The sequence below is a fragment of the Diuraphis noxia genome, unplaced genomic scaffold (genome assembly GCF_037042655.1).
Source record: "Diuraphis noxia isolate RWA-SAM2 unplaced genomic scaffold, SU_Dnox_SAM2 contig0002, whole genome shotgun sequence".
NCBI classification, from domain to species: Eukaryota; Metazoa; Arthropoda; class Insecta; order Hemiptera; family Aphididae; genus Diuraphis; species Diuraphis noxia.
The window spans coordinates 22,536,429-22,551,265 of record NW_028301712.1 but is presented as its reverse complement, the minus strand read 5'-3'; the positions used below and the strand labels follow the sequence as shown (position 1 = coordinate 22,551,265).

Here is a 14,837-nt window from a genome sequence, read left to right as displayed (position 1 = left end):
AAATAAGCCTGAGTAAAACACATATAGTTCATAAAAAATAATCAATTTTTAATAAATAATCTATGATAAAAAAAAACTAATAAAAAACTGTATTCAATAAAAAATAAACTAAGTGGAATAGAAAAAAATATAATAACCATAGATAGGTACTTTACATAATTTATTCGCTAATTATTTTTATCGGCATTTCCTGAAGATCATTTAACTTTACAAATATTTTGACTTTATTTTCAGCTATTTTCAGCTATTTTTTTTTTTTTTTTAATAATAAATAAGATGTTCCTGTATTTGTTTAAGATTTTTTACTAAAAATTTATTTTTATACAAATGATTATTTTCATTTTTTTATTTAATTAACATTTTTTTTTTATTCAAATAGGATTTTTAATATAATTTTAATAAAATTTTAATATTTTTATTCATTTAAAATGTTGTTATTCAATCATATAAAATTTAGTTTTTTTTTTTTTATTGAATAATATAGATTTTTGATTAGAATTTTTTTAAACTTTTTATTTATTTTTTTATTAAATATAGATTTGTGCTATTTAATAAACATTTTTTTACTGAATGTAGATTCTAATTTTTTTATTAATTTTTTTAAAAACTTATGGCATGTAAATTTTGTTAAAAAGTACTTTTAATAAGTATTTAGAATATTTAAAAAATACTTTTAACACGTATTTTATTACATATATTCAAATACTTGTATCCGAATACTTTACAAGACTCTATATAAATGTATGTACCCCGAAGAATTTTTTTGTTTTTTGAGGGGAAGGAAGGTCGTGTAAATTTTCAAACTAGGCGTGTGAATTCGTACGAATTACGTACTAAACGTCTGCAGAAGAAAAATTCCGAAAATATTAATTTAGACCACACGGGTGGCTGGCGAGACGTGTCATTGCCCCTCGCCCCACCATGAACATTTTGTTTTTTGAGGGGAAGGAAGGTCGTGTGAATTTTCAAACTAGGTGTATGAATTTGTACGAATTACGTGCTAAATATCTGTATAGTTTGTTAAACATAATAATTTTATTGTCGTTATAAAATTCAAAAACGAATATGGGGGCCAAAAGTTGTGACGGAGATAATTGTGAAGATTATAGTGAAAAGAAGAACAGTGGCAGTGCCGTATTATGGTGTAACACCATGGGAGGCATACATATTTTTCCACCTGATAACTCCTCCCCCTTACCCCCAAACCAAAAAATGTAATAAAAATTAGAGTACAAATGTCACCTATAAAATATTTTAAAATTTTGCCTCTAGGGGCAAATGCCCCCTTTCCCCCTCGTTAAATACGGCTCAGGCACAGTAGTACACTGTTTTTATTCACCACTTACACATTTACACATAATGGTAATATAGTAAAAGTATTAATATAAATATTAAAAACGCACAGGCTTCAACGAGACGGCCTGGTGACGGTGGCGTCACCAAAGATTAGGAATATCAGCGCGATGCCATTGCGATATTGTCTTTTGCGATCGTTAAATAATAATTTCGGTTTCGTTATTCCTCGAACTGTTTAATAATCACGTCCCGACGGTCGGTTGCACAATCCAAACGTCAATATTATGATAATATTAAACACACAACGTAAAGGCGAGCTTTGTTTCTCATTCAAACATAGGGCGACGGCGGCGATCGGCCCAATCATGTCGTAATCACCCGCTAAGACTATTCTGTTTTAGTTTTTAGGCATTTTTTCCGATCATTGTCGGATATTATGTCGTTGATTTACTGTTTGCAAATACAACGACGCTGCTTTGAGGCGTAAAAATTACAACTACCTATATATAACGATAATGTAATAGGTATTTAATCCCTTCGCCAATAATCAATTGGCTGTTGCGCATTTGACGATTTATATTATGTCTTTTTATTCGTAATGAGTTTTAATTTTTTTTTTTTTAAAGTGATCGAGTCTTATTTATAACCCAACTGGAAAAAGTATATTATAATATTTGGTCGTAAGACGATATTGTGTTTAAAACTTATCAAAGTCATGCAACAATTTTTACTTAGCCACTCACTGTGTGGGATGGCGTTGAGGATTTTTTACTTATGATCAAAAAAAAAATTGTAAGGTTGACATTATAATATATTATAGGTTATTTCCAACCCATGTGAAGCTTTTGATCCAATTTTAACAATGAAAAACATACGAAGGTATAACTTAAAATCACTAGTTTTTAACAAAAGCTAGACCATTTTTGGGTAATTGAAGCTTTGTTTTGCAGATGGTTAAACTTCGATTTAAAAATAAAAAATCTTGTACTTTTATATCAATTTGGTTTTCATATTTCCTACATGTTGTTATGGGGCAAAATGTTAATCAAAATACCATCTTAAACTCGCCTGTGAGCCAATGGTTTTAATATAAAATATCCTATAGTAAAGAGTTTTTGAAACATTAGACAAATATAATTTTATATATTTATTAATACTGTTTACAATGTTAGAAACAAAAAGTAAATCAGCATTTCGGTTGTGGATGTTTTTTTATCGTTCCTTCGGTCCTTAGACGGGATAGTGTAATTTTACTGTATTCGATTTGAATACAATGATTGCATTCGATAAAAAAACGACTCTGAGCGGACGAGGGAGTCTCTTTTATTTAATTGTATTCGTTTCTATGGTGATTAACAAAGCGTTATATGAACAGCTTAAGAACGATTTATATAAATAGGTAATTTATATAATTATAATTATAATTTGTGGCTTGGTGATGCGTGGTCGTACGCTTAATCTGCGGAAACGCAATGAGCATACGTACCGTTCGCAGTTGCTAGCTCCCGGGAATTTCAGCAACATTTCCTTTCCACACATACGTATTACAACCCTACCCACTTAAAAACCTATAAAAAAAATACACAAAAATAACCCCTACCGTACCACTACACAGCCAATATCATATGTTGCCGCGGGTTCCCCTTACAAAAAAAAAAATATATAATTTATAATTAGGAAACATCATAAAAATGAAAAAAAATATTAAGCCCAAATGTTTTGAAAATTTTACCAATTCTAGGTATGGCTAATTAAGTAAACAACTCAAATTTCAAGTTTTTACGAATTTCTTAAACAGAATCACAAAAAAAAAACTCCCAAAATTGAAGTGTCTATAAATAGCTCAAAAATGTAAAATACAACAAAAAAAAATCTCTTGTCATTTTTCATTTGATCCAATATTTCTGGTAGAAAACGTCGTCCGTAATTATTTAATATTATAAAATCGTGAAATCGTACGTTTTTTCTTCTTTAACTGGTTTTATTTCGAATATTTCGAAAATCGAAAAATGACCCGTTATCAGCTGTATCAGATCAAGAACATTACCTTTCAGAAAAGATGCTACATTTGATACTTTTGAGCAAGTTTAGAAGGAGAAAAAGTGTTTACAGAATAAAAAAGGAAAAGAAAAAGAAATAAACATTATTGTAAAACCAATACATTCCTCGCTCCGCTCAGAATCTAATAAACTTTTAATGGATAATGTAAGAATACTAGACTTAAAATAATTGTAGACAAAACATACAAAAAGGGATGGTTTCGGAATAGATTATAAGTTTTATTGAAGCTCCCATTGAGTATATTACTATGTTTATTTTCAGTTTTGGAGTTTTATTTTTATATTCTGATTTAAACTTATGGAAATTAACTTATTTTCCAGGTAATTAAAAACGTATAATACTATAATCTTTTAAAAGTGTTTATAATTTATTTAAATTTATAGCAATATGTTTAAGTACAGAGTAAACTAAATAAAAAACAATAATTTAACTTTAAAAAACTATATGTATATTTATGTAATTTTTAAATTTTCATAGAAACACATTATTTAAAAGCTTTTTAAAAAAAAAATCAAACTAACAGAATGTGATAAATATTAATACCTCTCACATTTTCTTGGTAAATTTGAAAAAAAATTATATTATTATAACTTTAATTATTTATTTTTTATTCAGTTTAATTAAAAAATATGTGACTACTTGATAAAAACCTAACCAATATTTTCGAATGTTTTCAAAGAGCTTATTTTTTTTCATTAAAAAAAACTTATAATTATCAATTATGTAAAGTTAAAAGTAATTAAAGTAATTTCAAGGAAAAAAGTATTAATTATTTATTACAAAAATGTTTATCCATATTTTAAAATATATAAATATTACCTGATTACCTATCAGATTTAATATAATAGAAACCTTGTTTGTGTACATATTATTATATATTTTGCCTTAACTCCATGCTATTATTGTTTTAATCTTTTGATACAGCCAAACAATTTTTTTATTATTTCATTATAAGATTTTATGTATAAAAAACATTAAATTATAAACGACCAGTATAAAAACTGAGTGATTAATATTGTTTAAAGAAAATTGTTTTTATTAATCACAAAAACCCCTTTAAAAATTGACGTATTACACAAAAGAAGATAAATATCAAATATATAATATATATATGTGTGTGTGTGTATACTGTATGCTAATGGACCTATCAACGAAAAGCCAATGCTATGATAGCTAAAAACTTGAAATTGATATATGTCACACTTACCGTTGTATATTTTGTACCAAAAAAATTAATTTTTCTTTGTTTATCTTTCATAGACACAAAAACTACTCAACTGTTTTTAACAAAATATACATAAATAGATTATCTTGAATCTCAGAGGGTGTTTTTAGCTTATTTTTTATACCCCTTTATAGGTTGTTAGATTATAGCTAACTTTTGAATTTAGTGTTGACTGATGAAAATCGAATATCACTCTGTTTATTTGGTTTATAATGTTTTCATTGGTTACAGATATAATGATATAAGTAGAAACAAGAAATAACGCATAAAAAAATATTTGTATAAATAGAAATCAAATACTTTAATCATTGATATTGAATTAGATAAACTAATTACAATTATTATTATGATTCTCTTTTTTAATATGCTTTTTGTGTAAACGCATTGAGACAACTACTAATCATAACAATTATGTTAGAAGTTCTAACTTAGAACACCGTTTGGTTTTTTAGTTGATTTGGTCTCAGATTTTTATTGTGTTTCCACAAAAAATATGCCCAAAATTATGAATTGAAAAATCATAAAACCATGTAATTGATTAACAATGAAATATTGATCATAAATAGAGTTAGGATGTTGATGACTTTTGCATTTTTTTTTATTTTATTCTGTACAATGCTATCCTAGCTAAAAATTTGTTTCATGCTCCCTTGATGCAGAATATTCTAATTTTATTTTGCATTTTTTTTTGTTTTTTAACGTAATTTTTCAACATTTTTAAGTCATTTTTTCATCTTTTAGGGCATTTTTCACAAATTATAGATTTTAGGGCAAATGTTACACCCAAGTTTGGAAACAAATTTAATTTATTTAAAATCTAACTTTGGATTGGGACTATTAGTAAAAAATTATTTTAATATTAATTAAATGTATTAAATTAAAATTTATTTATACCCATATCTCTAATAAAAATTATTATTTATAAATAAGTTTTTTCACTTACTTCATTAGTATTTCAGATAATTTTTAAGGTCGTTTTTGAAGTTTTTAGGACATTTTTGCAGTTTTTTTAAGGCTTTTATGCATTTTTTTTTAGGGCATTTTTGTGTGTTTTTAGGTCATCAACATCCTAACTCTAATCATAAATATTTGATTTTTAGATTTGTCTAAAAAATATATACATAACATATTGTATCATATAATTCAATTGAAGATAATGGAAAACGATAGAAAGATATAGATTCGTTTTAACCCAGGAGAAGTTGAGTAGCACAGCTAAGTAGAGTTCTATATTTGTTTTGTAAATAAAAACTCATTCGTGTATATTACACTCATATTACAAGGCACAATTACAAGCAAATTTGTGACGATCGAAACCATCATGTTTTATAGCTGATATACCTAGTTTAAAAGATTATTACTGTTATTTTTATTTTTTGTATATATTTATATACGTACGTTGCCGGGGCAATTCCATTCGTGTACATATTTTATCTATTGGTTAGACGAAACGGTAAGATGGGAATTTGTATACATATACCAGTTTACATTAAAAATGTTTTATTTATGCATTCATTGCGGTTTAAGACCATTGCGACATTAAAAACAGTCCTCTTCTACACTGGCTCTGTGTGTGTATACACATAAGAAGATAATGCCCAGTACGTGCTCGGGCGAGTTTATCTTTTAGCCGATTTCGTCCAGGATAATGCGAATGCGATATTCAACGAACGGTGATGGTTAAAAGTTTCTTCCATCGTCAATGTTTTTAAGTCCCCGATGGGCCGACGGTGAAATAAAGGCCGCGTGCAAAAAGGCTTTTCACCAATCCTTCTCGATTGCGATTATCAGAATAAGAATAATACTTTGTGCACTCGATATACCAACGCCGACCGTTTTTGAGGTGCTGTCGGAAAGCTTTGCCATTGGTGGCCTGACAAATTTACCTATATAATACCAAATAATAAAGCTTAAACAGCATGTACATATTAATGATTGATCGTGAATATACGAAGACAGTTATTCGGATGTCAAAGGATCGCCGAAACAAACGCCCTTGCGATGCTTTAATTTGTTCACTACACGAATATCACTGTGATTAGTTTGAAATCATAAGCTTGGACAAGTATTTTCTAGAGATGATTACTTCATTGTCGAACAAATGACGTAATCACACACGACGTTCTTATTGTTATGCGCGTAGCGTATTGTTTGTTTTTCATGTGTACGGAGTTCTAAACCAAAAATCACAACGTGACAGACACACTATTTGATAGATTGGTTAGATCCCAGATTTTAAAATAGCCAATTATAAATACTTAAAGATTTGTATTGCTTTAAATAAAATGTCCTTGGTGCTTATATTATTTATTTTTTTGATTAAAACCAATTATATTTATAATTTATATTGTAAATCAGCATTTTTACATTTTTAGTAATACATTTTATCGAAATTCTAGGGTATTATTGTTATTGAACTAAATCGTATTGTGAAACAAAAGATTTATTAGTTTATATTATAGTATATTTCGTTAAATCCATGAGTTTTGTATATAAAATTAAACGTGGTGCAACATAGTGATGGGACTTATTGTTAATTATTATAATATACGTATTGTATCTTGTTAACATTATAGCCACGAATACGCATACATTAAACGGATACTCAGAATGTTATGTATGCAATATACACCGTGTAATCATATTACAACGATAATTATAATAACCGATAAACAAATTGAAGTATACGGTGTTTTCAGCAACAATTATTAAATATCTAATGACAAAGAGAACAATGTCGTTTCTGAAATGGCATCGTTTTTAATTAAATCATATACGTCGGCGTCGGTAGAACATAATATATACATTTCCGAATTTTGCGATATAGTGGTATAGCATTATCGTGCGTTCGTATCACGCTTTGTCCTTTCCGTATAGCAGTTCCAAATTGTATCGATGAACCATCTTTTTCCAGAGAAGACAAGCTGGGAGTACATGTTTGATGGGAAAATAGGGAGAGAGAGCGATAAAGAGGTAACGAAAGATAAGAGATAGAAGGAAAAGAGACAGAGTATCGCTAAATAGATATTTTACCAAAACAGTCGGAAGTGCTAGACGTCTGTATGTGTGTATGAGTGTATATATTATAATATACTCGATATTATTCAAAGCATGCATAAGTTTCAGCTTTGAACATCCTCATCTCCTTGGTGAAGAAACGTCCCCCGTCTATTGAACTTCATCGTATCATGTATGAGACGCTCGGAAGTTGGCATAGGTTCTGCACGTCACGTTCTGTTTTTGGCAATTTCGATTCAAACCGTGTTAACTTTACATACAATATCCAGAATAACAAGAGGAAACTTGCTTTATACACAGATCGCATCTCATAATTCCATAGCTATCAATTTTATTCAGTATTTGACAAAAATGTGATGTGATCGTACGTACACCATCATCAATCATCATTGGTCATTTATATGTCATCGAAACATTGTTTTACACACGAAAACGTAGTTGAGTAAAACATGAAAACATAAATAATACATTATCTTTTACACTACATACATTTTGGTATTAGCAAAATGTATTTTTATTCAGTTACTGAGAACTTCGATGAAACTGACCTCGTAGTGAGTGAATTTATTATTCAATACTTAATTAAAAGATACTTTACAATCTCGAATAAGTATGTTATTAATAAACATTTCATTTATAACATTTATATAATATAAACGATTAATGAAATATTAAATATTATCTTAACTTTATTTGTATACAATAATAAGTAGTGACACATAATATATATTTTAGAAAATAATAAAGTTAAAGTTACAATAGGTACAAAAGATTTTAGATTTTTAAAATTTTTTTTATCGATAATATATTTTACTTACAATCTCCATAAATATAATATATAATGAGAAAATTAGGGTGATGTTTACGTGTATTAGATTGAATTACGTGATTGAAAGGGGGACAGTGATGATTCTACCTTAAAGTAAATTATTTTATATTTTATAAGTTTTCCTGATACGTATATTAGTTAATTCAATTTTATTTTAAATTTGATATCTGAAATATGGTTTAATAAAATATCATTTTATAAACTTTAAACCGTGAATTTGAATTTATTTAGTGGTATATATTTAAAAAAAAAAACATATAATAATAATCAAATTTAAGTCAAGTTTTTTTCAATTGAAGTAAATCTACAATCTATATATATTCTTTATCCAATGAGTAAGTTTGATAAGTGACAAATAAAATTAAATACATAAATCCTGTGATTAGAGAGGACACCCTGTGATAACACCCTACAAAGATAAATTCATTTATAAAATGTAATAGAAGATTATAATTTAAATCAAGATTTATTTTTAAACATTACCAGTATGGCTACCATTGAATTTTGGGTAAATATAAATTCAATCCTTGAATTGGCACCTGAAAAATGTATGTTTGAATTGGCCTCTTAAATTTATTGTGAAATATTATTTATTAACCGGGGGTTCTCATATTATAGGCGTTTAATTTTATGACGTAAAATCCAAATATATTCAACTTTCTAAATATATATTATATAGTATTCAATCTGATACAAAAATTATTATGAGGAGTTCAAATACAACATAACCACACAGGAAAGAAATTAGAGATAAAATAAAAATTTTAGGAAATGAAATTAGTAAATATGATACTGGTGTAAATTCGAGGTTTCAATACATATAAAGATTGGCCAATAAATATAATAATAATAAGTATAGGCCCCGAAAAAAAGTCTAATATAATATTTTTATTTAGTTTATTAATTTGTATGTATACATTTTATAATGACGCACTTATTTAAAATACTGTCTGTTTTTTAAATTTTTAAATTTAATTTTGTGTAACGATGTAAAATATACGAATTACGAACTATACGTACTTTAGATTATTAACATTTTGGCAACCAATACATTTTTGAAAAAAAACGGTTGGGAGCCAATTCAATAGTAAATTCTTGGGAGCCAACTCAAAGGTACTTAGTAAGGGTAAAATATTGACTACCCGTATTGGGGAGCTAGTTCAATTGCTCCGATCAGTATCAAGGCATCGTAGGTATATTTAATCGTTATTTTATTTTTAAACACTTTTCTATAATTAATTTTTTCATATATACAATTTAGAGGTATATGAAACTTTTAGAGCTCCTAAAAAAATATTATAATATAATATTTTACAAATAAAAGAAAATACATTTTTATCTTTATAAAATCATAAAAACCAATAAATTCTCACTCCGTTTAGGATATAAATAATTAATATAACTTAATGCTATATAAACCACAAAAAATAGATATAAATAGTTACTTTTTTTTTTTAATACCTAGTTACTTTGTAAGTATTATTATTGAACATTTTCATTTACATAGAAACAAATGTAAATAAATATTCTTTTAACATTATCAAAGTCTAATCCTTGTATATCAAAATAACGATAATTACTGTCAAAAAAACCATAGTCAAAATTATTTTAATACAGTGAATTTAGGATAAATAAAATGTTCAAAAAATCTGTTAAACAATACGTTAACTCATTAATATTAATATAAATAACAACAATTAAATATATATATACAATTTTTAAAAAAGGAGCCATTGATAATTGGGGTACTTACCATTAAATGAGGGTTTGTATATCTCTTTAATATGTGTTTGATTAGGTTTGATGATTTTACAGGTTCATCAAGTCAATTATAATGTTTAATTCTTGGTAAAATAAAATCAAGATAGTTGTTGTCCATATTTTTAAAATGTAAAAATAAATTATCGTGCATAAGTACATTAAGTGCATTAATGCCAATTTAAATAATCATAAGATACATTTAGATATTTTTATAAAGTGTTATTTAAGATTTTCTCAAATTTATTTAATGTGCAATGTTATCAATACCATAATTCAAGATACATTTTTATCTAAAATATTATGTAAGTATTTCTTATTAAATAGAAAAATATCTTAAATGTGATTTATAATTATACCATTTTAGAATAAGTTGTGACTATACTATGATTTATCTATGTATTTTATATATTTTATGCTATGAATATAAAAAATATGTTTAGATATAAAATATTTTTGCCTGTAAAATTATTTTAGAAACGATCAACATCAAATTGTTTGACTGTTCATAGTTCATTGTTTTACAATTTCCTCAAAAATTAATTCACAAATTAACTTTGAAAAGTGAGTAAACTTATTATTATACGATTCACCTACTTGGTTACAGGAATTATTAATTTATTTATAGATTTATTAACATTTGATGCCAATTAAGAATATTATATTGACTAGACAAAAAATATTATGAATTTTATTATTATTTATTTTATTTAAATGCTTAATAAATTATAAATGAATATTATTATTTTATACAGTTATTAATTTACTATCTATTGAATTTTTCATGATCAAAGAAAATATATTATAATTTTTTTTTCTTTTAAATATTTATTTAAATGAAATAAAAAATATTCTTTGAATAAATAGCATATATAATTGATGAAGTAGGTATTCAAAGATATATTTCGTTTTAAATTATCTTATTGAACAAAATATTAGTTGTTTTAAGTCAAATTGAATTGAAAATAGTATATAATATTTTTAATTACATTATATTAAGTTAGCGATTAGTTAAGTTGACATACGATATAACAGTGGCAATTGAAAAATCAATATAGTTAAAATGTAAATGTACAATAATTATTGTAAATCTACAGTACCTAAATAATATTAGAATTTGTAGTTATTCTTTAATTCGAAAAACTACCTAAATAACTACATTATAATTAAAAATATTTTAAATAAGTATATAAATAATCTTATATACTAATTATATTAATTTATTGTTGAAGAACTGTTATTATATATATTTTATGTTATTTTATGATTTTTTTTACCAAAAATAAATTATGTAAAATAAAAATATGTTTTCTATATTTAAAGTTTTGTGGAATATGGTTAAAACAACATTTCACATGAGATGTTGTTAAACTTTTTAAAATTATAAATCATATAAATTTGGCTTAAAAATCAATGGCGTATCATTATTCTAGAAAACAATAATTTCTATCGAGGTTTATACTTTAGAATGTACATAAAAATGTGTTTTTTGTTTTTTTAAATTAGAATAAAAATATACCATATTGACATAAAAAACTTATACCAAATTATTATAACTTAAAGTAACAAGCTTATGTTTTTGTTTTATAATTGACGAATGAGGTTGCTTGAATCTCTAAATTCACACCGTAATTAAATACTTGTAATATACATTATTAGATAAATCAGTATTTAATAAAAATAAAAATATTTTTTTATCAAGATTTATAGCGTGTACGACGTACGTATAATATTAACACGTAATTTATTAGTTGAGAAATCATGTCTCCTAATAACATTTCTTTCTGTTTTTGATATGTTAATTACATTACACAATACTTTGTTCTTTATTTTAGTATTATAGAAACTGTATTACCACTAACCAATTGTCAGTACTATAATTCCGTGTAAAAATATTATGAAATGTACAGTACTTTAATTTTATTAAATTATATAAATATAATTTGTCCATATTATAAAAATGTCAACAATTTACATTTGACGAAGTTGTAATTGGTAATGAAGAAAATAAATAAAATATAATTATAGTATAATTTTAGATTAGTTGTTGTGTATTATTTTTATTTTTTTGGTTAAATGTATGGAATAAAAAATTGTTTTATTAATACTACACTAGATAATATATTCAATAATATTATTATTAGATATCATAATATAAATTAATGAAAACAATGATGTTGTGGACTTTATTTAATCTATGCCTAATACCATATACCTACATGATAATGATAAAACTAAACTTTTTTCTCTATTGAAAGTATTAAATAAGTAAATTTAGAATATTATTTTAAAAATGTATGGGTCTACATAAATTTGGGTAAGGTAAAGGTTGGGCTTAATCAAACTTCTCATCGGCCTATGATAGATTTAAATATTTTACTTTTTATCTTGGATCAAGCCGCTAGAATTAAGCATTAAACTAAAAATATAAGAACCTACATTTTTATGTCATACTTAAGTATCAAAAGTGAATATTACTATGAACATAAAAGTTGTTTTTAAAGCATATTAAGGTATTGCTTTTAGTAAAGTCAATTTAGTTTTTTGTTTTAAATAAAATTTGAATATTTTAACGTTATCAAACGTAATTGAATAAAGTATTTCATTTTTGTGTTGGTAAACCAAAAAATATTAACAAATAACTTGATTTTCATTTTTTATTCACGAGCCGATATTTATTGAAAATATGTCTTAGAAAACTTCTAAATTAAAGTATATAATATTTTTACTGTCTACAATCTCATTATTATGATTTACAAGTATTCAATTTAAAAAATGTGCTTGATTATCTGGTTGTTATTTATGTCTAGTCTTACATTTAGGTCAAGGTTCGTATATGCAACAGAGTATTTTGCCACTCAACCTCTACAGCGCGGTACCTATGCCAAGCGTGGCCAATACGTTTTCGACTTACCTGCACAGATGACGGTGAGTATCTGGAACAGCCAGATGACCACATACCGGTCCGGTCTTTGGCAAAACAACAGCATGGTAAGTGTGTACGTGTATACTTTCCTAGCAGCACGGACGCGTCATAATGATAATGTTATTAAAACCCCAGAACACCCCCATCCCCCGGGAACTGATAGTTCCGGTTGCCGGTGTTTGCTGGTTCGGTCGCGACAGTGATTCGGACTTCCGGTAATTGTATCGACAGTGACAACAATACGGTGGCCGCGCACGTGGGACCCACGAGATTTCACCTACCCAACAACGCGTGTGGGCATACACGATGCGGACGTTCGGTCTGCGGCGTGAGCACTGACGGCGTGCCGTGGAGGCAACAGCGGGCGGCGAGCTACCTCAGTCGGCGCCTTCCTACTCGGTGGGCGGCACCGTACGCATGTGCTTTCCAGATAATATTATATACTCGTCGTCTCGTACGGGTTTTCTAGTTTTTTTTTCCTCATTGTTATCACCATAGATACTTATCGACTTCATGGTCTACCGCATAATATTACACGTTTATACCATGTTAAACTCGAATACAATTATTTTACCACCGCTTTTATGATCTCTAAAAAAACAACACTCACCAGACTCGACGGTCCTGCAAGTTAGACAATATTCAAATAGGCTTTATGTACAACAGTGGCGGTGATATAAAACTGTCAGTTGAATAATTAGTATTTTATACTTCACCATACTTGAAGAATATTATATTCATTTTACACGCTTGCATAACCAGAACATAATACGGCTTATTCACTTGTAGGCAAATATATTTTAATGATTTCCTAGTTTTTAATAGAATTCCTAAAATTCATCCCTAGAACTAAACTTTCCATTCAGAAGGTTTAGACAATTGGATGAATCGATTTTGCACCAATGATCTAAAACATCTAGTGTTTTCTCATAAAAGTACAAGTACGACTGTAAAATCACTCTATTTCGCATGTTTTACTTTTGTTTTTATATGTACCAGATACATATTTATTAAAACGGCTTATATAAAAGTATTACTATCATTCTTTAAATAGTAATAAAAAGACTCTGTGTTTCCATTCATTCTATATTTAAGGGCTTAGTTTAGGGCATTTTAATAATATTTCGAAAACAATTCAACATTACTCATAAAATGTTCTTTTCTTTCAATGGTTAAAATTTGGTGTCTGATTCTTTGTTGTTATAAGGACCGTAATAGACCGAGCATGGTGGTTTTTAAGGGAGACTATGAGGTCGATCACCCGACATCATTAAAAGTTGGTTAATTCCTTACACAATATATAATAAACTATTAGGTATTAATAATTTATGGTAATAACTATTAAGCATTGACATTAAATATTACAAAATTAGAAGTATATAATATGAAAAAAATGGAAATATGTTTGTATAATTTCTGTAAGAGGATGAAAACCATTTTTTGCGTATAGGTACTGGTTCTTTCGTACTATGAAAAGGTTCTTAACAAATAAATATTATGAACGGTTCCTCTTAAGTCTTAATACGTAAACGTAATATAATGAACTATTATGCATATAATATATTTGTATACTATTATTGGTTGGTATTATTACACATTTAAATTTTGTATTTTCGTAACGATTTTTTTTTTTTTTTAATCTTAATAAATTATGTTAAATGTACATATAATACATATGCAAATTAAGAATATTTGTGAAGTCATTTCTAAACAAATATAATATA

At 26.7% G+C, this 14,837-nt stretch overlaps 1 protein-coding gene across 3 annotated transcripts in view; it reads right to left on the bottom strand.

The window, feature by feature from the left end:
* Positions 1-13,468, bottom strand: part of LOC107164296 (Dpr-interacting protein delta) — a 129,406-nt gene extending 115,938 nt beyond the window's left edge. For 2 of the 3 annotated variants that reach the window (XM_015512054.2, XM_015512062.2), the window contains exon 1: positions 13,102-13,467. In XM_015512054.2, coding sequence (XP_015367540.2) covers positions 13,102-13,177 — 76 coding nt within the window. In that variant the 5' untranslated portion in view covers positions 13,178-13,467. Of the gene's footprint in view, positions 1-13,101 lie in introns of all 3 variants that reach the window. The other variant, XM_089218841.1, reaches the window with a different exon arrangement.
* Between the last annotated feature and the right edge of the window lie 1,369 nt (positions 13,469-14,837).